This window comes from Epinephelus lanceolatus, chromosome 10, assembly GCF_041903045.1.
Source record: "Epinephelus lanceolatus isolate andai-2023 chromosome 10, ASM4190304v1, whole genome shotgun sequence".
NCBI classification, from domain to species: Eukaryota; Metazoa; Chordata; class Actinopteri; order Perciformes; family Serranidae; genus Epinephelus; species Epinephelus lanceolatus.
The window spans coordinates 6,404,594-6,432,397 of NC_135743.1; the positions used below are offsets into that span (position 1 = coordinate 6,404,594).

The window sequence follows — 27,804 nt, forward strand, 5'->3', positions numbered from 1 at the left end:
TTATTTATTATTATGTATTTTATTTCATGCTTCTACATGCACTGACCTTGCATTGCCATATGCTTTGTGTATATGTTTTCTTGAATGTTTCAGTTGCACGTTTATTGTGACTGATTGAACTGTGGTTTTATTGTTTGTACTGTTAAGCACTCTGTGTGCGCATACTATGAAGGGTGCTATATAAATAAAAGTTTACTTACTTACTTATTTAAATGTCTGAAGGAAGTAATTTCATTATAATAAACCTTGTCTGCTGCCTAAAAACAATGTTACTGAATAAATCTTCTATTTTTAAATTCCTATTTTCTAGTATTTTTTAAAGTCAGATATTAAATGTCTGTATTCATCTTCATAAAGACTGGTCAACAGTAAAAACAGCAGGAACAACAATGGAAATAAATCTTTTTTTTCTCATTTTATTCCTGAAGAAATCTGAGATTTTCTAAGCCTATCAGAGAGAGAAAGCCACGTGTTAATGTGCCAATCACACAGGCACCTAATCCCATCATCATCATAATCATCATCATCATCATCATGGATATTTGTCTCCTCAGAGCATCCAGGATCACATTTGAAACCCTCCACACTGAAAAGCAGTGGGCGGGGTTTTCTTACAAGCGCACACTGGAGGCGACCAATCACCGCCTCCCAAACAGAGGCGCACCTGAGTAGCTGCCAAAGCGCGAGGCGGTCCGGCTCTATAAAACCACGACTCACACATGCTCTTCACCCATCATCAGTCTGCCTCAAGTCGGACCTACACCTCCCTCCTCTCTCCCCCCACCACCTCTCCCAGAAACAACCATGCACCTGAGCGCGTACGAGTCGTGCCATTCCCTGGTCGTACTTTGCATCCTGCTGAGGAGTTGTCACGCCTTCAAGAACGACGCCACGGAGCTGCTGTTCTCGCACGTGAGCGCGCCGGTGCCGGAGGTTCAGAGTAATGTGACCCTGAACCGCGCACGGACCGGCGGGAGAGGAGCGGCCAACGGGGCGCACGACAGAGGCGGTGAGGACCGGAGGATGCTCCGCTTTGTCATAAACTCTGTGTGTGTGTGTGTGTGTGTGTGTGTGTGTGTGTGTGGTACCTCAGAATAAGTTACAGTGAACTTATTGTAGGCTACTTTAAGATAGGAAACTGTTCTGTCACTGCTGTAGAGTCTTTGCCTTTCTTATTGTTCTCCTTTATCATCAGGAGTTATTTCAAATCTGGGGTTATGTGCATGACATAAAATGATATTTGACATGATTGTTTAATGTTTAATTTAATGCAAGGAACTTTATGATCGCCTTTAACTAATGCAAAGTGTCTTTGAGTACCATAAAAATAAAACATATTATTACTAATATCATTATTGTTTTCGATGTGGCCATAGGTGTAGATTTCGGGGGGGACAGAGGGGGCCCGCTCCCCCTCATTATTTAGAGTATGTGCATTTGTCTCCCCCAGTAAAAACATGAAAGTGGCAGAGGACTTTTATTTTGACAAGTAAAGAAAAGGTACAAACTGGTGCATATAAATTCACCAATGCAGAAAATTAAAGGGGAACTACAACCATCTCAAAAGTTTATACGTTATTCCAGTGGTCAAAGACAGTCAAAACATATTAGTAAACATAAACGACTCTATTCCAAATCTAAAATTTGAGTGCTAAAACAAACTTTTTTGATGTCATAGGGTGTAAAATCTGGAGCTGCTCCATAATCACTGAATGGAAAGAGATGTTGTAGATGACACTGAGAGCATCCAGGGGAGCGTTCAGAGTACATGGGCACATTTTCTCTTTTGGATTTGAGAACATGAAAACATTACAACATTACAACATTCTGTGAGTTGATAAAAATCCTATTCACTGTTTATGGAGCAGCTCCAGACTTTACACCCCGCGACATAAAGGTTTGAGACTCACTTACTTACAAAGTTTTAGACACACTTCTCTGGTTTCTGACTTATGGACATAACATTGAATTTCTTAATTTAGGTAGTGTTGCCCTTTAAGTGTTTGACACTCAAAATTTCCTTGTGGAGGATGGCCAAACCCCCCGTTTCAAATGTGTGATTGTCCCTTAATGTTAAAACAAAATCTGCACACTTATAGTAATGGACTGCTTAAGTCTAATTACTCGCTTTTAACAGTTTATGTATCCAAACAATGTGTGAAATGGATGAGAAAACAAAGGCTGCAGAAAATTCAAGCTGTTCCACTTCCAGTTTCCTTTTTTCCCTTTTGGTTTAGTTGATTTTCTTCATTTGCAGCCAAAAGCTCACAATAACTTTAAAGTTTAGGAATCTGAATTTCATCTTTTTGTCTTTTACATCCACATCTCCAAGAGCCAAATGTGGCAGACCTGTTGATCAGGCACTCAGCGTCATCGTCATATGCACACGCCTACACACTTTAAATATCACACAGTTACTTTGCAAAAAGTAGCATATATATCACAGAGATCCTGCAGTTGTAGAATCGTACATTTATAAAGTAATATCACTATAAGGTGACTGTGAAGTTGGGTTAGTGTTGCACAGACATTGTGCAGGAGGATTTTGTCACTGAGATCATTCAGTGGCTCTGCTGCTGTAGTCATGCTTCCCAGCAGAGACTGTTTCCCTGCCCATCACCACAGTGAGCTGAGGCAACACTCAGTGTAACACACACACGGCTGGCCGTCGTCCAGGCCTGTACGAGTAGCTGACTGTGTGTCAGTGCAGCTGAATGGAGTCGAACAGGAAGCCTCCGATTGTGGCTCTGAGCTCCCAGCAGAGAAGGAGGGAAGGAGGGGAGTGAGAGTTCATTCATCAAACACTGCCACAGAGAAGAGAGGGAGGGGAGGGGGGCATTGTCACTGAGGAGTATGGAGCTGTGTGAATGGACCCGAGCTTGGGTTACAGTGATGGGGAGGCGAGCGGGGGGGACACTGTGTGTAGCCTGCAGCAGAGTAATGCGCAGTCGTAACTGCTGCTGCTGCACACAGGTAATCCTCCTGTTAAAGCCCTGCCACGCTGATAAAAACGAAAGTTTATCCTTTTCACATGCAGTAATTCCTCAGCTTTTTGAAGTAGAAAGGTCAAAATGATATTGTGCTCCTTCCTGTGACTTGCCAGAGGCTGAAAAAGGGGCTCATACCCAACATAATGTGCAGGGTGAAGGGCTGGGCAGTAATCCTTCACTATTATCATGCATTAACCTTTCAGTAGCATGATGAAGTAATGACACAGAGTTACTGTGATGTGTAATTTTGCTGTCTCATTAGTGGTTTGGTAGGCATTTTAATACAAATCTATCAGATAACTAGTCTAGTGTTAGATGTAGTCAGTCAATCAAAATTAATGAGCAACTATTTTAATACTCAGATAAATGTTTAAGTCAACTTTCACTTGTTTCAGCTTTGCAGATGCTTTCCTTTTCAGACATGATGGTCAGTGGGGATGCACCGAAATTCTGGGCTGATACAGATACTTAAAATAACAATTTGTTTTGTTGTTGGTTATTTTGTTGGTATTTATTTTCCCTTTTGTGCCAGAAATCTTCATTATGAAAAAAAAAATTAACCGAACTGCTTTAAAGTCGTTAAGCCCTTCTTTACACTATCTTTGAATAACAACAAACTCAGTCATACACATTTATGAAACAACATTTAAAATAAGATGGAAAACATTTTTAAAAACTGCCTCAGAAGTCTTTTTACTATATATAATATATGATAATTCCCTCTGTAATATCTGTTTGATATTGCTGTGAGAATGAATTTCTCCTTCAAAATAAGTGTATTTATTTAAGTTTCTCACCAAAACCAACATTTTACAAAATCACATTTGAACACATCATAAGAACGTTATAATTTAGCTTTGCCCAGTACTCATTTTTACCATAGAGAGCTTGAATGCATCATCATGTTACTCAATCAGGCTCTCATAGGCCAACGTTATTAACTCCTGGAACTGCAAACAAGGTCAATTATGACTCTTTCTGTTATGAATTTTTGACCCGTGGAGGTTTTATATCTGTAAAACTTTCCTTGAGCTGAGAAAAGTGTTTTAAAAATCCATGACATCATCTCAATGTAAAGTCTATGAGCTGAGGGAGAACTCAAGGGCGGAGCCAATGGGAGAAACACTACTGCTCATATACCGCAGACGTAAACATGGATGTTAGAAATTGAGCAACTCCACTGGAATGTATAGGTGCCATATTGGCATCCAGTTTATCTATGTTCATCTATGAACTCATTGCAGCCTCCGTCAACAGTTTGAACCACTGGATGCTAACAGTTAACAGTAACTAGCTCTCCTGCTGATTTCAACACAGATTAGTTGTTCAAAATATAGCACCATGTGTCAATAGCAAGTTTATTGCGTCCTTTTGTCCAGAAGATGTCATGGAGAAAATCTCTGTCCAGCCCAGACATGTTTTCTATTGTACCTGGGATGACGGAATGCTGTCAGTCTCGAGCTCAACAATCAGAAAACATCAGCTATTACCATCAGCCAATGTCATGTTATTTTTCAAGCGACCAATGGCAGCCAACAAGGCAAATATCGGCGGATACCGATAGCCGATAAATTGGTGCATCCCAAATGCTTAGCTCAATATTTTAGTTTTGGACTGTTGGACGGAACAAGACATTTGAGGACGTTACCTTGGGCTGTGTGGAAATTTTTAGGGCTGTTGTCACTGTTTATTGACATTTTACAGACCAAATTAATAATAGATGAATCGAGAAATAATCCTGTGCAGCTGCCACATTCTCACAATCCTCGTCTCTTTCCACAGAGCGAAGCCAAATCGGGTGCAGAGAGCTGAGGTCTACTAAGTACATCTCCGACGGCCATTGCACCAGCATCAACCCCATCAAGGAGCTGGTGTGCGCTGGTGAGTGTCTCCCAGCTCAGATGCTTCAGAACTGGATTGGCGGCGCCTACGGCAGGAAGCTGTGGAGTCGCCGGAGCAGCAACCACGACTGGCGGTGCGTCAACGACAAGACCCGCACCCAGCGCATCCAGCTGCAGTGCCAGGACAGCAGCACGAGAACGTACAAAATCACCGTGGTCACCTCCTGCAAGTGCAAGAGGTACTCGAGGCAGCACAACGAGTCGGGCAACAAGTTCGAGGAGCCGGCTCTGTCGCCGCCGCAGCTCCTGCACAAGCACAAGTCCAAGAGCAAGAGGAGGCTGGGGAAGAACCGGCTGAGTGAGAACTGGCACGACACTGAACCCTGAGACTCCCTCTGATCCACATGAACCTGCAGGAGTTTTGTCTCGGTGACATCGAGACACGGCGTCCAGAGCTTGTGGATTATCTCTCAAAGTGACTGGGACTTTTTTAGGTGAAGCTGGTTCCTCACTATGATGGAGACCTCCAGAGGGCACGCTTAGGACTTCTCTTGACATTTGAATCCATGTGGTTGAAAGATAATGTGAACAGAACTGGGGTGTGCAGTCTGCAGAGCTTTCTGGAGCCCGACACACACAGTCCCAGATGTAGCCATGTGCATGCGCTCCTATATATTCATTTAATACGCAGATGGAAATCTGTAGTTTAGGCACCAACACCAGTAAACATCTCAAACAATCCTGTGTAAATACTTGTACATATATCAAATTCTTACCTGCCTTTTGAAGTATGGCCATGTGTATAAAATGTTACTATGTAAGATTTATGATGTATGATGTAATATATTTTCTGTGGCACCATATAATATGATACGTTTGCTTGAATGGCGTCAGCAGGTGGGTGAAATCTGGAAAAGCTTTGTCATCAGTCAGTCTTGTAATAACTTTATATGAAATAAATATCACTTTTTATCACATGTATTGTTGTCAGTGGAGACTTTAACATGTATGACTCATACAGAACGATGTTTCATCCACAGGAGGGCGGACATTTAAACTTGATTCAGACAATACTGAAGTCCTGATGTTAGCTAAGACTTGATTATAGACGAAAGCTGGAAGAAAATGTCACCATTTTTTAAAAAAAATGACGTGTGATGTAGAAAAAAATAATAAATTTAAAAATAATTAATAAATATATGTGTAGGAAACTTAGTTTTTCTTACAGACTTTAGTTAAGTAATATATATATATATATGTGTATATATATATATATATATGGTATCATTTTTACTGCATTTCGAAAGCAAATATAGCATCGCGAGATTTGCCACTACAACCTAGTTCCTGCAGTAAGAGAGAATGACATCACGCGAGACTTTGGCCTTGATCTGTTGCGACTAATAACAGCTGCAGATGCCTCTTTAAAGATGCGTCAAGTATTCGCTTGAGTTAAACCGGAAGTGAAATAATTTTAGCTTTAAATTATGAGTTCAATCTCTAAAAATGTACATCTAAGTGTAACATTATGCTGAGTGAAAAAATATTATATGTATATGTTCCTGTAGTCACATCTTTTCCATGTTGTCTGGTATATGTTTTATGTTTCAGTAGATTTTTGGACCATCAGAACAGCATAGGAATATTAAAATTTCCATTTCCAGTACACTACAGTTTGAAGAACTGGTAATTTACTTAAGTATTTCCATTTTTTAAACTAAACTCTCCCTCCACTACATTTCAGTGACAAACACTGTACTATTCTAACCTCCCCAACAAATCTCAAGAGTACCAATCTTTACTGCTTTTCTGGAGCTTTCAATCTCACAATCCATAGCAGACAGAGCTGGAGCATATTTTTTTTCTTACTTTGCACATTGAAATTTTTATAAACAAAACAAATGAAAAGCTAATAAATCAAAATATTAGTTGTTGAATGTTTTCATTACTTTTCACCACTAAAAAACTAATACCTTTAAAACAGTTTGCTTAAGGTTATAGAGTAATAAGTGCATGATAAATTCGAAGCCCATTTATTAAAGGTACTTTGTGGTATAAACAACCCTAAAAAAACAAAAAAACAAAACAAACAAAAAAAAGACTCGAGCTGGAGAGTTTTATTTTGAAAGCCTGCACCGGAAATGCGCCATTTAACGGATGTAGCTTCACAGCGCTGTTTTCCCAAATCTCCATCCACGTTTTCCTCCACCCCGCCCATCAGCTGAGACCGCATAGTTTTTGAGGATGACCTATCGTGACCTGTCACCCTCCAACTGATGGAGGTTAACCACATCAACATGCAGAGTGATAACAGGGACCCAGACAGGCCCGCTCATCCCGGGATTTTCCCAACACACGAGGCCGGGAAGAGCGACCACCAGCCGGCGGAGTGCAGCGTGGACTTCCCGGTGTCTGTGGTTCTTCCTGCCGGTGGTACTGGAGAGAGAACCGGGCTACAGACACCCAAACAGTTCTGCTCGTTTCTGGGTCGGCCGCTCATAAGCTACACTATCCAGGCTTTCGAGAGGTAAGAGAAGAGTAAAATAAATAGATAATAAATAACTTAGTCGCTGTGTGTGGAGGTTTCCAGGTACAGGTGTAACGGTAGTGACTGCAGCAGCAGAGGAAACTGTCAGGACTTCACTTCCTCTAACGGTCAGCGTGAGTCTGTGCAGTCTGACTGCAGGCTGCTCATAACTTATACATGAGCATTTTTATATAGGGAATCTAGCATCTCTACATTTATCTGTTCTGTTCTTATCATATCATGCACATAAACGTAAGAGTAGTAGTGGAGGATGTACTCAGATGTTGTACTTAGATAAAAGTAGCAATACCACAGTGTAGAAATGCTCTGACACAAGTAGAAGTCTTACATTCAATAATTTACTCATTAAAATCACTAAATTATTTGCATCAAAATATACTTTAAATACCCAATCTAAAAGTTGTCGTGCAGAATGGCCCACTGCAGAGTAATGTATTATATCAGACTTATTATTGATGCAGTAATTTGTACATTACTTTAATGTTGCAGCTGGTAAAGGTGGAGCTTTTTTACTTTATATACTGCTGGGTAGCTTATGAAGTTCACCAAGGGTCAATAAAGTGTTACGTTTATAAAGAAATAATAATCACTTTATATGGTTAAAGTTAAAACAAGAGGACAAAAATGCAAAATGTCGGTATGAATTTAAAAAAATAAAAAGACCAAAACAAACAAAAGCAGTAAAAGCAAAAAATGACAAAATAAAAAGGAAATTAAATAGATAACCTAAATAAAAAGACAACATGAGGGAAAAGCAAGTCTATAAAAATGGATTTGAAATATGGATACACGATATTGGATTTTTTGCAGATATCCGATATGCCGATATAACAACGTACTTGGCCAATAATCGATACTGATATTGACATATCCACTCTTTCCCTACCTAATTTTAGTGATCATCAAGTCTCCTCTGTGGAAGAATTGACATCATGTTATGTATATGTCATAACATTAAGTGCTTTTCAATGTATGTAATACTGATACTGACTGACCGATACTACAACTTTGAAATACCCATGGAAGATCTAAGGCTACGAACTGGCTCGTATGGGGTCAGTATTTCTGCTGTGTAGCTTCGGCCAGACCACGATGAGCTTTAAAAGTCATAAGTAAAATCTTAATTAAATTCTATCCACAATAAAACATGCTACTTTATTTGTTAATTATATTTTTTATTAGGAGAAATCTGCAAAGTAACCAAAGTAATGAAACTAATATAATGGAAGTATAGTAATTATCTCTGCATTGTTTTGGAGTAGAAGTATAAAGTAGCAGAAAATGAAAAGTTCAATGTCTGAGAAGTGTACCATTTACCACATAAGATAAGCTAATAAAATTTAAGAATTGGGTTTATTGCCAACAATAAAAATACTGAGAGAAAAGAAAATTAAGAAGAAACGTGCCAAAAAATATGAAACTTTGTTGTACTGTGATCAAAATGACCCTCTATCCGAAGTGGTCACAGAGCAAGTGGCACCTGGTCCATCTTCAACATTAAAATGTCTGTTAATCTGAATTACATAAAAACATACATGCTTTCTCCTCCTGGTATATAATACCAGACAGATATAGGCTGCGTCCAAGAAACATGCTATTAAGTATGCTCAAAGAGTATGTGAGATTTTTTTAGCATGTCCGAAACCTTAGTAAAGAAACCAGTAGTATGTGAATTGCAAACTGTTTCTAGTAAAATATTACAGTACGCCAACACTGGACACCACGCCAGCATAAATATCCCACAATGCAATGACACCACATTCATGACAGACGGACAGCAACCAAGGCAGCTTTGTCATGTCAGTATGGCTTTAATTTAACTCTAAGTAAAAGATTTCACTTCATTAGGTGTAATATATTTTGAAAATTAATTTTAAATTCATGATGTAGCAGAGGTTGACACGGGTTACCATAGTTAAACGTCTCCAAGTGGCAAGGAGGCTGTCGGGAAGTGACTTAGTAATTACAGCTCAGTGCATCGACTAGATGCATACAACTGTTTATTCACACATACGCTGAGTGAAAGTACACACTGAGTATGTTGTGAATAGTTTGCAATTTCGGATGCAACAATGGTTTTATTTGTCCATCATGAATGGACTAGTTCAGTGGACCTAAAAAAGACTTAGGTCAGGTGATTACTACTAAACCGTCTCCATGTCAAATGAACAACTCTATCTGCTGAAGAAGGCCATGAGATGTGGCTGAAAGCTTTGGAAATAACAAGTAAAGGGATGCCTGTGATGAAAGGTTTTTATTCATACTGGTTACACCTGTTTAGAATGGCCAAATTTGAAGGTGTTGCTAATTCCTGTTTCCTGTTAGGTGTACCTTAAAGCACCTTGTAACTCTGGTTTTCTAGGTTTACTTTACATACTGACTTTTCCTAAATTTTGAATGCAGGTACTCTATTACTCACATTTGGGACTGCCATGCATTTCCTCCTCCACTGCAGGACAGATTGATATTTTCTTCAGATTTCAGGCTCCATAACAGTGAAGAGAAGGTGGATGTTTACACTGTGTGGGGATCACTGCCTGACCCTCATTACAACAATGCAATAACAACCGGTGTTTGTTATCTGATGTGGCTCCTCTTAGATTGTTGTCAGTGTTTACATGTTGTCAGGAAATGAATGCAGCAACATCCTGGGACTAGAGAGCTGGATGGAGATACTACCTGTGTGGCCCCGGTGCTTACAGAGAGGTCGTAGGTCATCGGTGTCAGAGCTCAAAAGCTGCTGAGTTCAGATCCACAGTCCAAGCCTGGTAACTCAGAAATAGGGAGACAAGGTGTTGAAATTAGTGCAGTTTGTCTGTTTCATGTCTCTGTAAAGCAAATATTTTTAGGTTTAGATCTGTTGGTTGGCCGATATAGGCATTTTAAAAACGTCATCTTGGGCTCTGGGAAGTTTTGACAAACATTTTTTAACATTCTCCAGATCAAACAAGCAAAAACAAAATCGACAGATCAGTTGCAGCCCTGATTTATAACTGTAAGAAGCTCTGGGTGAGTGATACGTTCTGCCTGTCCTCTCTGGTCTTTCTGACTTCTCACCTGACAAAACCGACGCTATGTTCTCGCAGGGTGTCGTGGATCCAGAGCATTGTGGTTGTTGTTGCCAAAGAAAACATGGACCTGATGACAGACATCGCCCAGCGCATCCAGCACAGGAAGGTTCGAGTGGTGCCAGGCGGCTCGACTCGTCACAGGTCGATATGTAACGGAGTCCTGGCTCTGGGCGAGGGGGAGGAGGAGGAGAGGCCGAAGGTGGTCATCATCCATGATGCCGTGCGGCCTTTTGTGGAGGAGGATTTTCTGTACAAGATAACCATGGCTGCCAAGGAACAAGGGGTCAGTATGATAAACGTTATTTTAACTATAACACCAAAGTATTTGGAGAGATATGAACTTTGTCTTTCTCCAGCTGTAATCCCTGCAACTGTTATATCTGCTGCTTTTTCTCATCTGCATCAAGTGTTTTTATATTGGGTATTTGGTAAAGTCAGAACTTTGGTACCAAATACATGAGACATACTAGTTGATCATATTATCAGAATAGCTGCGAAACTAATCAGCAACTATTTGACTAATCATTTGAAACATTTTCTCAAGCAAACATGGCAAACATTGTCTAGTTCAAGCTCCTCAAATGTGAGGATTTGCTTCAATTTTGTATGAAGTAAGCCTGCAATGAACTATTATTTTCATTACTAATGATTGCCTTGATTAACTGATTAATTGTGTGATATTTAAAAACATGAGCAAATAGTGAAAAAATCCTCTCCCAGTTTCCCTGTGTCCCTGTGTCTGAGGTGACATCCTCAGATGCCTAATTTTGCTGACGGTCTGAAACCCCAAATATTAATTTTACTATAAGGTGAGAGAAGTAAAAGCATCAAACCTTTAGATGTCAGGAGCTGGAACCATCAAATGTTTGGGATTTCTTCTTGAAAATGACTCACAAGATTAATTGTTTATCAAAATAGTTGACAATGATTTTTCTGTCAACTGTCTTATTGTTACAGCTCCACCTGATCACCAGAGAAAATGTATGTATTATGGGTTGTAGCAAATTACAGATATGTTACATTTGCACGTCATCATGTTGTTGAAATGTAAAGTTTCAATGTAGCTGGGATAAGTTGAATTTGACGTTTCAACAACAATGTAGTTAATTAAGGTTACGTTTCGGGCACAAAAATCACTTGGTTATGGTTAGAAAAAGATCACATTTTGCCTAAAATACCTGCTTTTGGGGCACAATCTTGACAGGAAATGCAGCGATGTCTCAGTAAAAGCAGCTGCTTTTCGTGCCACTGTTCTTGCTGGATGAACAGCATATCATTGCATATCAGCGTATCATTGCTGACCCTATGTTAGAGCCATTTCTAGCAGTTCTTAGTTTCCTTTTCTTTTTTGAGTCACTTTAATGCACCACATGACCTGACATCCCGGAACTTTTAATTAAAGGCAGGTGTGCTGAAGTAAGTGTGACGTATGGAAGACGCCGCAGGGTTACAGTCTTTAACCCTCGTGTTTTTGGTTGATTTTATTTTTTATTGTTTGATGAAGTTGTTTAATACCCCATTATATTTGAACTTTGTTTTTGTAAAGGCCTGTTTGTTTGGGGATTTTTGTTGTCATTTTTTAAATGCAACAGTCAAGACACTCAGTTTGTAGCGTCAACCTGCAAATCAATCAACCGAAGCACTTGGATCATCAAACAGTGAGGAAAGTTAAACCAAAGACCGTGAGTTTATCATATTTCCCATGACAGCATCTGTGGGCGGCTATTTTTGAACTTATTTGGAAGCTGCAGTACCCTGCATTACCCCTCTGGTGTTACTGCATTTGTGGATTGATAGATAAAGAAATTCAATTCAATTAACCGTCCTCTCCATCTCCTGAACAGAATCAGCTCATACCCTATGTTACTCGAGAAACGTTGATATGAAACATACAAGTGTCACATATTGGTTTGCAGAAACTCACAATGCCAACTTTTTGTTCTGTCGACCGGACCGGGCACTTCTAGTCTTATATTGTATTGAAGTGAATATTTTTGGGTTTTAGACTGTTGGTGAGACAAAACAAGCTATTTGAAGATGTCACCTTGGACTCTGGGAAAGGGGATAAACATTTTTCACTATTTTTGGAGGTTAATAGACCAAACAATCGATTAATCAAAAAATAAAGAGCAGATTAATTGCTAATGAAAATCATCATTAGTTATAGCCTTACATAAGATGAAAATTCTCAGTGAATCCTGTGAAAGTGGGCGTTTGTCACTGTTTTCAGACATTTTACAAAAAAATATTGATAGAAAAAAATCGTGTTGTTAGATTAATTAATAATGAAAATAATTGTGATTTGCAGAGTTATAACAGAAGCTCAGTAGTTGGTGACTGTGATGTTAAACCTTGCAGATATCTGGAGGACACTGAAATATTTTTTTACAGCAGACAGACATCAGTGGAAATGAGGCCTTTGCTCACTGCAAACATTCAGTTTCTGCCATGAGGAAGTGTTCAAAGCTCAGTAAATGTCAGACTTGGAAATTATGATAATTAAAATTATCTCCAAAGCTCCCATTTGTAAATATGGCTTGAAGATGTGTAACCTTGTATGTACTGTCAGTGTTTCCAGTAGCTCACGAAGGCAGGATGTGTCTATTTCCAAGAGAGCAGACAGATTGCAATCCTCCTACGAGTAGAGGAAACAACCTCGAAATGCCAGTAGTTCCTCACGCTTGGAAAGCGTCGTACAGATAATTAAATCTTGACTGCAGCTCATACTTCATTTCTTAAACCGGAGAAGGTCAATTATAACACATAGTGTGTATGAATCCATCATAGTTAGCTGCAGTTAGAGCTGCTGGAATCAAACCTTTCACCTGGTGAGATGACAGATCACCACAAACGACACATGGCTTTTGTTTGTGTGTCGCTGTGGTTCATTCTTCACAGTGTGGTGTGAACATAAACAAAGCAAACACTAAAAATACAACAAAGTCAAGTTTTCCAGTCGAGTTCAGGCCAAGGACGACAAACAGTTCTTGTGATCACACTTTAAAGGAATACCTCCCCTCTCAGTCGACCATTTGTGTTTCAGTTACTAACCCTGTGTTATGTTGAATTTGTGAGGAAGATTTTGTTTTTCTCGCACGTCTCCACGGTGATTAAAGAATTTAGAAACAGAGAAAATTCTTACTTTATAGAACTCATAGGGGTCCAAGTTTAACAAAAGCAAAACTATATCAAAACATCCTTTTACTAACTGTAACACACTGTGTGGTATAGTCGAATTTATCCAGTCATATGCTCAGTAGAGGAAGAAGATATACTTTATTAATCCTGGATGAGAAATTAAATTTTTTTTTACTCTGCTGTCACGTACACACAGGCCCGGAATACACACACATGCACAAACAGGACCTATACATGCATCAAAAGGAGAGATGTCAGAGTGAGAGTGTTGCCTGGGACAGGTACCCCGAGCAGTTGGGGGTTCAGTGCCTTGATCAAGAGCACATCAGCAGTGCCTAGGATGTAAACTGACACCTTTCCAGCCACCAGTCCACACGCCATACTTTGTCCGAGCGAGCACTTGAACTGGCAACTGGCCAGATCCCTATGGACTGAGCTACTGCCGCTCCCTCTACCTCCCAAACACATGTTCACTAAAATCTTACTATTTTAAACTGGACAGACATTGAAACTTATCTATGCTCTCTTCAAGGCCAGACTCCATTGACAGAAACGGTATTTTTACTATGCTGAACACAGGAGCTGCTGGTCTACCACTGCCTCAATCAGATAGTTTGTTGTGTTTTAAAGGGTTAAGTCACACAATAAGACAAACATTCCTAGCTTGGAGTATGGAGCAAGTTACAAAATGAGCAATGTTCAGGTATTTAAATGAACTGTTTTATGCTTTATTACACACTTGTTGCTATTAAAAATAAACCAAATGTCCCCATATGAGGACATCATTTAGTTCAAAAACTACTTCCTGTTCAAAGACAGTGCTTAGTTTTTGATATTTATCAAATCCTACTGATCCTAAATAGCTAGGAGAAATTAAAAATGCATACCAAACAAAAGTTCGGGTCTCAGGAGGATGTAGTTTTGCTGTTATTAAACGCGGGACACCTATAACTTCATTTCATCAAGAATTTTCATTCTTGATTCATTCTCTGATCTTTCACTCACCATAGAGGCATGCAAGAAAAACAAAGTTCTTGACAAATTCAGCATTACTCAGGGTTTGTGATTATTATACAAATGGTCATTTTGGGAGGTGAAGTATTCACTTTAGGTCTTTCAAACTTTTTCAGAGCTGTTATCAGACTGACAGATCCAGCGCTCCCAGTGGTGGTGTTTATCCATCAGTGATAGATGGGAAACATTTGGGCTGCTGTGACGAACACACTCACAGATTAGCCTCATATTGATTCATGGCTGAGACTCTGTTGAACGCAGGTCGCACAGGTTGTGAGGAGAGCAAGAGCTCCCTGACACGTGGCCAACATTTATGGTGTGTCTCTGAGTGTGTGTGTGTGTGCTTTGTGATGAACCTTCACAGCAGGCGGTCTGGTCCTCATTATCTTCCCAGTGTCCACGTTCATGGCAGAGAGCCTGTCTCCGCCGCCGCAAAGCTGCAGATTAATTTTGATTTTAACAGCATGTGTAACACGCAGAACACATGTTTGCTTTCCTTTCATTTGCGAGATGCTCCTTTCGCACACGCTCGCTGCAAGCCCACTCCTGAAAGTGCCCTCAATCAGTCATGATATACTGAGATGAAAATATTATCTCAGAAATGTTGATTATTTTATATTTCCAAGAAACACAAGCAGCGTGCATTCCAGCTGTGCTGGTTAAGAAGGATTTATTATTCCTGTGTGATATGGCCGCTGACTCAAAGTGTGATCAGGGAAATATTCTGTCTTTGAAATGTGCTGAACAAACAGATATTGAAGATTATTTGACAAAGAAAATCCTGACTAAAGATCCTCTTATTAGCCTTTTCCAGCTTCCACCATGATCCTTATTCGTGTTTTATGATTACGTTGTTTGATGCTGTGATAAAAGTTGTGGATCATGGTTTGTAGTCTTCCAAACACTGCAGATTTAACATCTCATGCTGACATTACAACAAGTGTCTCCATCAGGCTCGTAACATTACTGCACATACCAGTTTAGTTACAGATGTTTGTTGTGACAACAAGCTGTGACTCTGTAACAGACTGTGACAAACTGATTTCAGAATTTACTGTGACCCCTCTGATTTTCCTCTCTCTGTATTGACCACAGGTTTGTGTTCGCCACAAACTTTTGGTCAAACTGATGCATTTTCTGATTGGTTTGATGCACTTCACTTCATTTCATGCTTCATTGTGTCGATTAATGTGTGTTCACCTTTTGTTTGTGTCCATCCTGTGACTCTGAATGTGTTCCACCTCTTAACAAAATTATTAACATGCATCTTAGCATCAACATTTGCTTTAGAATTTGGGGTTTGTGCTCAGTGAAGTTAGTCTAATATTAGACCTTGTTTAGGCGGTTGATCTTTGTTTTATTGAGGATTGACTTTTTAGATTTTTTTTTTTTTTTACATAACAATAAGAATAATGCCTTAGGTGCCTTTCAGAGCCCCCAATGACACCTTACAAGATACAGTTTAAAAAAAAAACAAGCAGCAATGTGTCCATCGATCATAAAATCAAACAATTCCATAATATACAATAAAAGTTAATAAAACGACTAGACAAAATCATAATTATAAATATTAGGTAAAAAATCATCAAGCCCTGACCCATGTCCTTGTGTTTGATGGCATTGGGCCTGGAAAATCCCTGAAAAGTCCTTGAATATGTTGTTCAAGAAGGTGTGGGAACCCTTTATATCATTTCAAGACATTATTTCATGTTTTGCTTTTTTTTTTAGAGCAGCCTTAATACAAACGCCACCCTTTACAGAGCGTGTCTGAGGGTATAATATCTCTCCATTATTGTTTTCAAAACAAATAACCGAAAACTCTTTTTGTGTCGCCCAGGCAGCGGGAGCTATCCGACCTCTGGTTTCCACGGTGATAGCCACCACATCAGAGGGCTACCTGGATCATTCTCTGGAGCGAGCCAAGTACCGAGCCAGCGAGATGCCTCAGGGATTCACATATGATGTCATCTACCAGGCCTATCAGAGGGTAGAGTCTGTTGTTTCATTTGTCGTTAACACACAAGAGGGCGTTCCAATGTTGTCAGTGGTGGGCACCAGGGTGAGAGTCACAACCATCAGTGCATGCGCGATAAGACAGAAAAGACACACAAGGACAACATAATGCAGTTTGATGGTGGGACATTTAAAATGTGACTTTGGCATTTTTCAACCTGGACTCTGTTTTTCCATGTTGTTGTGTCTTAAGTAACAAATGAGAACAACAATTTTTGGAACTGGTCCAGTATTGCAGTAGAGGGCTGCAGCGCACAGCGAGTCTGTTGAGTCTGTTGCTGCTTAAACAAAAAGGATCCTACTCTTTAACAAGGTCTGTTTCAGTAGGATTCCGTTCTATAATGTTGTCGGACACTTAAAATAGCAAGCTGAGCCTGTCAGTGACAGAAACAAACACTTTTTGTGTGCTTCAATTAAAATCACTGCGCGACCATGCCTTAAGTGGTCACACTGAGGCCCATTTCACAGCTTCAGGTTTAGTGCTCTCACTCAAGTTGTTCCCATTTGTCACTTGGAAACAAAAATGTGGGAAAATCAGGTCCAGGTTGAAAATACCCAAAGTACCCACTAACATGTTGAAAATTTTGCAGCTTAAGTCCTGAACTCAGTACAAAAAATGTTGACATAGCAACAAGTGATGTTCTGTGTCTTCTGTCAATCAGCGAGCAAAGACGCATAAACGTAGCCAGACTTAAAAAGAGACTAAGAGGACAGCAACTGCATTGAGTGTCCATGTTACGGTAATTGAAAAGTAATACGGAGTTATTCTAAAAAAAAAAATTAAGCTTCACTGCAGCTTATCCCTTTTGAGGCAGTCATCTTTTTTGTGATAACCTGTTAAGAGTGTCCTGTTTCCTCAAATGTAATTAATGTGTGTTTAAAAAATGATGTAGTGTTGATTTAGGCTTCCCACTTAACTCAAATACACATTTGCCCCTTCTTTGAAAATTCCTGGAAGGTAGGGCTGTCAAGCAATTAAAAAAATTAGGAATGCACCGAAATGAAAATTTGTGGCCAAAGCCGAATAATATTAAGCGCTTGGCCGAATACCGAGTACCGAATACTGAATATTGTTGTAGAGTTTTTCATTAGTTTTTGCAGATGAACCCCCTCCAGATTAGTGTTGTCATGGTACCAAAATTGGATCCCACTGTACGATACCAATGAAAATACCATGGTTCTGAGTAGTATCAAGATACCACAGCGAAAATGAGGCAGATGTGCCTTTTGTCATTTATGAAAAGATAAATCACTTTTCTATAATACATCAATGATATTTCAATGGAATAAATTACTTATTGACTTATTCATACTTCAAAAACAGCATCAATAAGTGATGAACATAGGGGGGATTGAAATAAAATAAATAAATAAAATAAGAATCAACCAGCCACCCTCCTCCTCTGACAAGTCCCTTCATAAGTAAAGAACAGTCCCTAAAGTGCAGTGAGGTTTGTGGGCCGTGAACGGCTCGTTTCTCCTCTGACACGTCACATACCTGTGTTCGGCTGGCTCGGCTGTTCAGGTACTTCTGAGCAGTCCGCACGCCAAGAAGAGGATATTATTGGAGCCAACTTCTCCGTCGCCCGGTAAGCCGATGGCCGCCGTAATTGACAGGGATACATTACTGTCTGTGTCTGTGACCCCCGTTCAACCCACAACCGATGGGATTCGCCTTTTGTTTCTGCTGGTGGTTGAAATCTGTAGGCTGCTCGCACAGCGTGCTGAATGATTTAAGCCTATTTTGCTCGCTCAAAACTATTTTTAGTCGCAAATGCGAGTGCGGTGACGGACGGATCGCCACACTGCCGACATTTTACTCCGCCCGTCATGGCACGCTGTTTGATTGCGTTATCAAAACACGCCGCTATTATTCGGCCTTGCTTTTAACTTATTCCACCGAATACCGAATGTGTGTTTTTTTATTTTGTTATTTTATATATTCGGCCGAATATATTCGGTTACCGAATATTCGGTGCATCCCTAAAAAAAATGTATCTAATTAATTACTTGCTCCGTTATTAATCAATTGATTCTTTTGCTGTGAAAGTATTGAAATAATTTCAATTCAAATTAATTTTGGCAGATGTGTTATAAAGCTGCTGGATTTTGGACACAATTGTCCCCCTGTCCTCTTCCACTGAAACTGGTCCGCAGTCCATTTTGCAAGGGCGTTAGTTAGTCACAGGTAGATTTACTCAGTTTGTGTCTGAACGCCTGGTCAAGTGTGGCATGACGAGGCTGAGTGCTAACGCTAGCGTCAGAGGCTGAGCAGCGTCGTATCATCTGCCTCCATCATGTGTCAAAACCACTGTGGCCTTCAATGACACACCGGGTCAAAGGGCACCACAGAACGTGATTAATCTGTGTTAATTTTTTTTAACGTTTTTCTTTTTTTTCTGTGATTAATAAAGAAAAATTAACATGTTATTTTGGCAGCCCTACTGGGAGTTAAAGGTACACACAAATATTTAAAATGAGAGAATTTAACATGACAGAGACAACAGGCTAGAGAGAGGGGAGATAAATGAGAAAGCAAAGAACCTGAAACTTTATTTGCTTTTTTTCATTGCCGTAACTTGTTCAATAATGTGATAATATTGCCAATGAATTCACAGGTTTTACTGTCAGAGATTAGAGATTATAAAGTGATCAGTGGTTGCTATTGCACAAGTCCAACTTTATGCATTTAATCTCATCATTTATTATTCTATTTTTGGTGATACATATGTTGGAACAGAGTACAAGTGTTGCATTAATCATTCTGTGCAACAGAAGAGGTCATGCAGTGGTCCAGGATTTGTCCAGAGTTGATTTCTACAACAGCAGCATTTGTACAAATAACACATAACATCACAGGATGGAGAAATCAAGTCCCGCAGGCGTGTGTCTTTTACTCCTAGTGTTGAATAACTGCAGAAAAAGTCTCTCAAATCCTATGAAACGACAGCCAGGTTGAGATTTATGCTCTAAAAATTACACCACTTAGATGACAAAGGACTTTATGATTCTCATACATCATAACAGGCCTTCACAGTCCCTCATTGTTCGGCTGATGTGCCAGAACCTGCAGGCTTTCCCTCTGAAGAGCTTGTGGCGTGGGTGCTATCACTTTCACTTGGCCTCCGCGTCTGGGAAAGAAATGACATGTTAATATATTCTGCCACACTGCAGCAGATTAGTCTGTGGAACAAATGTGAACAAAGGCTCAGCTGGAAAAACTTGTGAGAGAGCAGTGAAATTACATGGCACATTTAGGTGGAGTCGGATTAATAGTCTCAGCACTTGAGTGCGTTTTAATATGTATACCTGAAAAATGGAAAGAATTTATCTGCTGACGTAAACCGTAAATGTGTCGGGTCTTTTTTAAAAGCAGGGGCTTATTTCTAAGACTTGGCGAGCTGCTTTCATGTGAAACTTGAGTTGCAGAAGTTGATCTTATTTATTTGAGTTTGCTATTTCATCCCTGACTCCATTAGATGGTCCCTCCGATAGCCACGGTTTTGAAGGACGCAGCAAACTTTGAGCTAAGAGCTAAAGTATGCCTTCAATTGGAGCCCCATTTGTCTGCAGTTATTTTTACTCCTGGCACATTTGGATCTTCAGATTGCTCTGAGAGCCCTGTTGGCTTTGACATTGGCCTTTTCAGAATATGAGCTCACATTTATGCTGCGGTGTCAGGGCCAGTCAGGTTGCAAAAATGAAGACAAAGTGGGGAGGTCACCAGAGAAAGAGACGATTGGGGGACGCTTGAGAGTGTGTCCCCCTGTCTCCTCCTGTGGTTCTCCTCCTTTTCAGCCTTTCAAAAGGTAGAGAAAGTGTCAGGTTAGGACTGTAGGACATGCTCATGAAAAATCTCTGAGAGCTGCACATTTGTATCTTGACATCCATTGAGAGTAGAAGAACTTAAGGCTGAAAAGACAAAGGGGCAGACACTTTATCCAGTCCCCAGTGAAAGCTTTTGTACAGAGAGAAAATGCTGAAGGTTAAATTACCTCAAGACCGAGAGCGAATCTCTGCTGTAATTTCTCTCTTCAGTTCCAGGGTCTGTGGAATAAAAGACCCCTCTCTTTTATAGCTTGATAAAATATTACCCAGGTATTATCTCAGGTAGCATGGACTCGTCTTTGTATTTTAAATCAAATGAGCTCATCACCTCAATCCAAACTTCCATGTGATCTACAGGAACTGAGCTTTCCCAGCTGAGTTAAAACACAGATAAAACTATATGAACCAATCTTATTTAAGCACTGATATAAATAAAGAGTAGTCTGTGTGCATTAGCCGTTAAGTGCACTCAGCAGGTAGTTCCTCAGAGTTAGGAGAGAGAATATTGGACTTGTATATAGCCACTTGTTTGCTGACATATTTCCTTCTAAATTACTTTAAAAGGTGACAAATGTAAGGCTTGGTATCAGCACTAAATACTTGTCAGGTATTGACTGAAATAACTCAGTACCAAGTAGTATCGGAACTTCTCCAGTCAAATGATATCTGCATTTGATCCTTCTTGTACCCAGATTTAGAAGAAAAACACTACTTGTATGTAACGTTCTTCAATTTAATGCGACAAGTAATGACCCTCTAACGCAGCAGCTACAGCCCATATGGTGAAGTTGAGCTCTGTGTATTTGATGTAATTCAGCGTGCTGAGATGCCACCAGAATGTTTGGTAGTCTAGTATACATGCTCGTTGCATCTGGTGGCATTTTACTAAACTGAATGCTGCCATTCACAAGATCAGGTAGAAACAAAAGCTATCAAATGAAGCACTCTGTGTTGGTTTAATTTAGGTCCAGTGTGAAGGATTTAGGTGGTTATATTGGCAGAAATTGAATATACTATAATAATTATACTTTCTTAAGTTTAAAATGACCTCATATGGTGTAGAGAGGTTTGGGGTGCATGAGAGAAAGAGGAGTGAGAGGGTACAGTCAGGTAAGTCTAGGCGGCAGAGAGAAATAGAGAAGTTAGTCAAGGAAAGGAGACAGTTAAGAAAGCAGTGGAAAAAGGCTACAGAAGAAGAAAGGGAGGGAATTAAGGTGTTGCAAGAGGAGTTGAGAAGCAGGCTAGCAGTTCTTAGAAGGGCAGAGCATCTCAGGAAAAAGAGGAGGAAGAAGGAACATGCTAGGACAGGTTTTTTCAGGGACCCTTTTAAGTTTGTTAAAGGATTGTTCAGCCAGAAAAAGGGAGGGCAGCTTAAAGCAGAAAGGTTAGAGGTTGAAGAATATTTGAGAAACACATATTCAGATTTGGAGAAGAATAGGATAGTAGGTTTCCCACCTGATATCCCTCCATTAGGAGGGATAGAGCATGAGATGGATGTCAGGCCACCTAGGTGGAAGGAAGTTCAGGAGGTGGTCAGGCGTGCAAAGGCTTCTTCAGCCCCAGGGCCTAATGGAGTCCCCTACCGGGTTTATAAAAGTGCGCCTGATACCCTTAAATTTTTGTGGAAACAGCTAAGAATAGTTTGGGAAAAACAAATTATACCAAGAGCATGGCGTAGGGCAGGGGGTGTCCTCATTCCTAAGGAGAAGGAGTCTGTGGATTGATGATTTCTCTCTTGAATGTGGAGGGGAAGATTTTCTTTAGTGTAGTAGCACAGAGACTAGCTAGCTACTTAGAAAGGAATAGCTTAATAGATACCATGGTGCAGAAGGCAGGAATACCAGGTTTTTCAGGGTGTTTAGAGCATACTAGCATGATCTGGCACCAGATTCAGGCAGCGAAGATTAACAAAAGGGACCTACATGTAATATTTTTAGATCTTGCAAATGCGTTTGGTTCAGTACCGCACAGCCTCATTTGGAGTGCGTTTGACTACTTCAGAGTGCCACAGGTAGTTGTTAACTTAGTGAAAGCATATTTTCAGGATATTAGGTTGTGTCTAAGTACAGCAGGTTTCACAACAGGTTGGCAGAAGCTAGAAATAGGCATCATGGCAGGGTGTACAATTTCTCCATTAGCATTTACTATGGCAATGGAAGTAATCATCAGGGCTTCTAAGTGGGTGGTAGGTGGGGAGAGACGGCAGAATGGGTTGCATCTTCCACCAGTTAGGGCTTACATGGATGAGATGACACTGGTGACCACAACAATGCCATGTACAAAGAGGCTACTAGAGAAGGTAAATAAGAACCTCAAGTGGGCCAGCATGAAAATCAAGCCTAGTAAATCTAGAAGCATCTTGATATGTAGAGGGAAGTTAAGTGATAGGAAGTTTGTCATAGATGATGAGGACATCCCAACAATTAGGGAAAAGTCAGTAAAGAGCTTAGGTAGGTTGTACAATGTAGAGTTGAATGATAAGGAACAGGTGGTGAAATTTAGAAAAGATGTGGCTGAAGGATTGGATAGAATAGATAAATCAGAACTTCCAGGAAAGTTGAAGTTGTGGTGTTTGCAATTTGGGCTATATCCTAGGTTAATGTGGCCACTGTCAATTTATGAAATCCCAATATCTGTTGTGGAGAGAATTGAAAGGTTGGTTAGCTCCTACATTAGGAAGTGGTTGGGCGCTCCTAGGTGCCTAAGTAGTGTTGCATTGTATGGAAAAGGGATACTTCAGCTGCCAGTATCTAGTTTAACAGAGGAATTTAAATGTACCAAGGTCAGGACAGAGCTCTTGTTATCTGGGAGTAAGGACGTGGTAGTTAGGAGCGTGGTTCCAAATCCAACCAAGGGGAGGAAGTGGAACCCAAGATCGGCAGTTCAGGAGGCAGAGGCAGCTCTTAGACATGCAGAGATTGTAGGTAATGTTCAGTTTGGCCGGGGAGGCCTGGGGCTTGGCTCAGGCAAACCAGTATGGAATAAAGCAGGTCTCAAAGATAAAAGAAAGCTGGTTGTAGAACAGATAAGCAGACAGGAAGAGATGCTAAGGGGTGCAAAGGTAGTGGCCCAGGCTAAACAGGGACAGTGGTTGAATTGGGAAAGTGTAGAGAAGAGGAAGCTTAGTTGGAGGGACCTGTGGAGTATGGAGGAGAATCGTATTAGATTCCTGGTAGGGACTACATACGATGTGTTACCAACCCCCCAGAACCTAAAACTGTGGGTAAATGAGGACCCATCATGCCCATTGTGTTCACGTACCGCAACTTTAAAGCATATTTTGTCAGGCTGTAAAGTTAGCTTGTCACAAGGCCGATATACATGGCGACATAATCAGGTGTTGAAATGTTTAGCTGCAGGCATCGAAGGGAAACGAAGACAGGTGAATTCAGAAGGTGTTAAGGATAGGAGCTTAGTAATTCAGTTTGTCCGTGAGGGAGAGAAATACAGAAGGGATAAGTTAGTGAGGAGGCAAGGGTGTGGCCGCCTAGAAGGTGCTTGTGATTGGGAAATGCAAGTAGATTTAGGGGGAAAGCTTGTTGTTCCTCAGGAAATAGTATGTACCAGGCAGAGGCCTGACTTAGTGTTGTGGTCAGTGAGTCAACAGATAGTTTATTTCATTGAGCTGACAGTTCCTTGGGAAGACTCAGTGGAAGAAGCCTATGAAAGGAAAAAGCTTAGATATGCAGACTTAGGAGCAGAAGCTGAGCAGCGAGGATGGAAGACTAGGATTTGTCCAGTGGAAGTGGGGTGTAGGGGATTCATAGCAAGATCAACTGTCTCACTCCTGGGGGAACTCGGAGTGCGGGGACAGAGTTTGAGGAAGACAGTGAGGGAAATGTCAGATGAAGCAATTAAATGCAGCCAGTTTATCTATTACAGAAGAAATAATGTCAGCTGGGGGCCAGCAGGGGGAACTACTAAGCAGGGCACATAACTCCTTGAGATCAGGTGGAGAGATCCACTGGAGAAATTCAGGAAGAGGAAGTATTTAAGTGTGGGAGTGGCCTATTGGAATCCATTTTGTTTGAGGCCATGCGGCAAGGTGAGTGTGCTTGCTGATCCTGTAAGTCCAGTTAGCTCCTTTAACTTTAGCTTGTATTGTAGTTATGCTATGTAGTGTGTGAAATAGAGTATGGTGAATGTGACAGGAAAGCTAGTATCAGCATTGCTTCTGCCTGGAGCTCGCATAAACAGAGCCTGGGTTTGGTTGAAGGTGGCAGTGCTGTTTGGGCTGAGATCACTGTCAAGCCTCCTGGAGGTGTCATTGTTGTGAGGGCTCGTCTTGGGGAGGTAGACTGTACAGCCTAACCCGGCGGGGGAGTGTGACAGCCTAACAAGGCTTCCTTCCCTGGGTCTACCTCCTCTGTGGTAGTATAGGTAAGGTAAAGGAGGTTGTTCGGTTAGTGTGGGGAGCAGTGAGACCTGGCATTAGGGGAGTGTCTCTGGGACGCCAGAGATCACTGTCCAGCCTCCTGGAGGTGTCGTGGGACCAACTAGACGAAACACCGGTGAAAGGAGGTTCCCACCCGATGACCCCAAAGACATGTTAGTTATCACTACTCACTGGTCTGTATAGTTAAGCCTTGCCATAATAGCTTATCGTAGGGCTTAGGAGGTTATTCACTGAGTGCTGATCCTTTTTTTTTTTTTTTTTTGTTAGAGCACAAACTTCTTGTGTTTATTTGAATGAATTCTTCAATTTAATGCGACAAGTAATGACCCTCTAACGCAGCAGCTACAGCCCATATGGTGAAGTTGAGCTCTGTGTATTTGATGTAGTTCAGTGTGCTGAGATGCCACCAGAATGTTTGGTAGTCTAGTATACATGCTCGTTGCATCTGGTGGCATTTTACTAAACTGAATGCTGCCATTCACAAGATCAGGTAGAAACAAAAGCTATCAAATGAAGCACTCTGCGTTGGTTTAATTTAGGTCCAGTGTGAAGGATTTAGGGGGTTATATTGGCAGAAATTGAATATACTACAATAATTATACTTTCTTAAGTTTAAAATGACCTGAAAATAAGAATTGTTGTGTTTTTGATACCTTAGAATGAGCTGTTTATATCCACACAGGGAGAGGGACTTTGTTCCTGGAGATCACCATGTTGCACCGCCATGTTTCTACAGTAGCCCAGAACGGACAAACCAAACACTGGCTGTAAATAGGGCCATTCACGTTTTTTGTGTCCACGTCAGCCACCATAGCTTGAAGCCCCTCTGCGGGGAGACTGTCACAAAAACATTTAATTATTTATATTTATGTGACAATGCTTTATTCAGTGTTCCTACTGGTTTAAATCACTGAGTTTGTTTGTTTTGGAGAGGAGTCCTCTGTGGATAAATTGGCTCCTGGTAAAAACCTCCTGAGTGTCTGGATCTTATCAGAAAAACAAAGTGAGCACACATTAGAAGATTTTAGGCTCGTGGCTCGTCTCCGACATGCTAAACAGCAGAAACAATGATTTATAATGTAAAACTGTTTTTTTAGGCCATTAATTGCCTAGTCCGTTTGTTTTGGAGAGGAAGAGACCTTTGCAGATAATGTGACTCCCGGTAAAAACTTCCTGAACAATGAGCACTGAAGGAATTCTAACAGGGAGAACTTTTAGCTTGTCGCAATCCTCACCACTAGATGCCACTAAATCCCCTAAATCTTACACACTTAACCTTTAATGGTACTGGAATTATGATTTTTTAAATGATTCCCAGCCTTACATATATCAGTGTTTGTTTTAACTTGTAAATGGAATAATGTACCCAGTAAGAACAAAAGTAGACATTATTGTGCACAACCTTTACATCTGGAGCTGGGACTCCAGGATTAACCTGCACATCCAGATTGGCCCTAACCTGAAATTAATTCTGATTAGTTCAGTTTGCCTCTTGTTTTTATCTTGGTTCACAACAAGATTGAGAACAAACGCAGTCCATAAAAGCATCAAATCTGCATGTGTAGCATTTCCCTCCAATGAAATATACTGGAACCACATGTTCTTACCTTCTAATGAGTCTTGGAACAGTTGTGTGAAAAAGAAAAACGAGGGGAAATAAAGTACTGGAACAAACATTGTCACATCTCTGCTGTTGGAAAGGCGCAGTGAAGTAAAGAGCCTTTTATGAGTTACTGGTTTAATGATAAAATTAGTTAATGTATGTTTGGAAATTTTTTTGGTCATCCAACACAAATAAAATCCTGTAACACTGTTGTTAAAGCGTTTAGATTGAAAGTGGAACAGTTTCCGAATGAAACAAACAAGAAGCTGTTCACCACCATCACCAGGCTCTATGACAACGTTTTGCCACACATACTCACATACGCAGGAACAACCATTTATGTAGCATCCACATTTATACAAGAAAACACATCACATGTTGAAGAACAGCGTGGAAAAATGTCTTATGACCTGATGAAACCAAATTCAGAGAGATAAGAGTGTTACAGGGCCAACAGTCCATCAGCCAAAGAAAACAGCATCTTCTGAAGTGTCTGCTGAAATATGTGGTGACAGAGCATCACGTTATGAGCCTGCTTCTCTTCTGTCCAGACACCAGCTCTGATCAGGATACAGACGGTGTATGGAAGGCCTCAGATATAATCGCTGAAATATGTGCAGAAAGTTCAAGCTGTAGAAGCATTTCATCTCTCAAGGAGACAACAATACGATGCACAGAACCAAATTATCTCAGGAATGTCTGAACAAAAGACGAGCCTTCTCGAACAAGTGGTAAATCAGAGAGCACACAACAGGTCGTGTTGTTCAGTCTGGACTCCTCTGAAAATAAAATGGGCCTCATTCACAGTGTGTACGCACAAATCTGGGATTCAAGAATATTTCCTTACTTGAATTTGTTCATACTCTGCGTCATTAAAAAAGCTTTTATAGACAATGATATTTAAAACGAAATCTAATGAAATTTATGTGACAGACTGTCCAACCAAATAAAGTAAAATTTAAAATATTCCCAAGTATGTGTACGACTTCAACATCTTTCTTAAACACACAGACCATCCCTACATGATGTCAGTGAGTTCATATACGTAACAGGGCATCCAGTTGGTTGCAGCCGCTGGTTCAGCTCCAGCACTGCAGTGGAACATGGTGTACCACAGCTCCACTGAGTGTGATGGAAATATATTGTTGTCAACAATTGTCCACAGCCGCTCCTCTCTGTTGTGTCCCCTCTGCAGTGCAGTGAGTCAGACTTTGAGTTTGGCACCGAGTGTCTTCATCTGGCTCTGCAGTACTGTGGCACCAATGCCAAGCTCATCCAGGGGCCGCCAACACTGTGGAAGGTGAGCTCGCCAGGGGCCTGGTTTGGGTTCTGGGATTGTGGATTTGGTGACATTTTGGCGAG

The 27,804-nt window shown here is 40.6% G+C and overlaps 2 protein-coding genes across 2 annotated transcripts in view; both read left to right on the forward strand.

The window, feature by feature from the left end:
* The first annotated feature begins 706 nt into the window (after nucleotides 1-706).
* Nucleotides 707-5,808, forward strand: sostdc1a (sclerostin domain containing 1a). The gene is made up of 2 exons (XM_033640186.2): nucleotides 707-1,009; nucleotides 4,773-5,808. Exons 1-2 carry the CDS (start codon nucleotides 805-807, stop codon nucleotides 5,216-5,218), a joined length of 651 nt encoding a protein of 216 aa, XP_033496077.2. The 5' UTR covers nucleotides 707-804; the 3' UTR covers nucleotides 5,219-5,808.
* Nucleotides 5,809-6,975: 1,167 nt separating this feature from the next.
* Nucleotides 6,976-27,804, forward strand: part of crppa (CDP-L-ribitol pyrophosphorylase A) — a 73,468-nt gene continuing 52,639 nt past the window's right edge. The window contains exons 1-4 of the mRNA XM_033640762.2: nucleotides 6,976-7,358; nucleotides 10,466-10,733; nucleotides 16,440-16,589; nucleotides 27,638-27,742. Of these exons, the coding sequence (XP_033496653.2) occupies nucleotides 7,108-7,358; nucleotides 10,466-10,733; nucleotides 16,440-16,589; nucleotides 27,638-27,742 (774 nt within the window). The 5' untranslated portion in view covers nucleotides 6,976-7,107. The remainder of the gene's footprint in view (nucleotides 7,359-10,465; nucleotides 10,734-16,439; nucleotides 16,590-27,637; nucleotides 27,743-27,804) is intronic.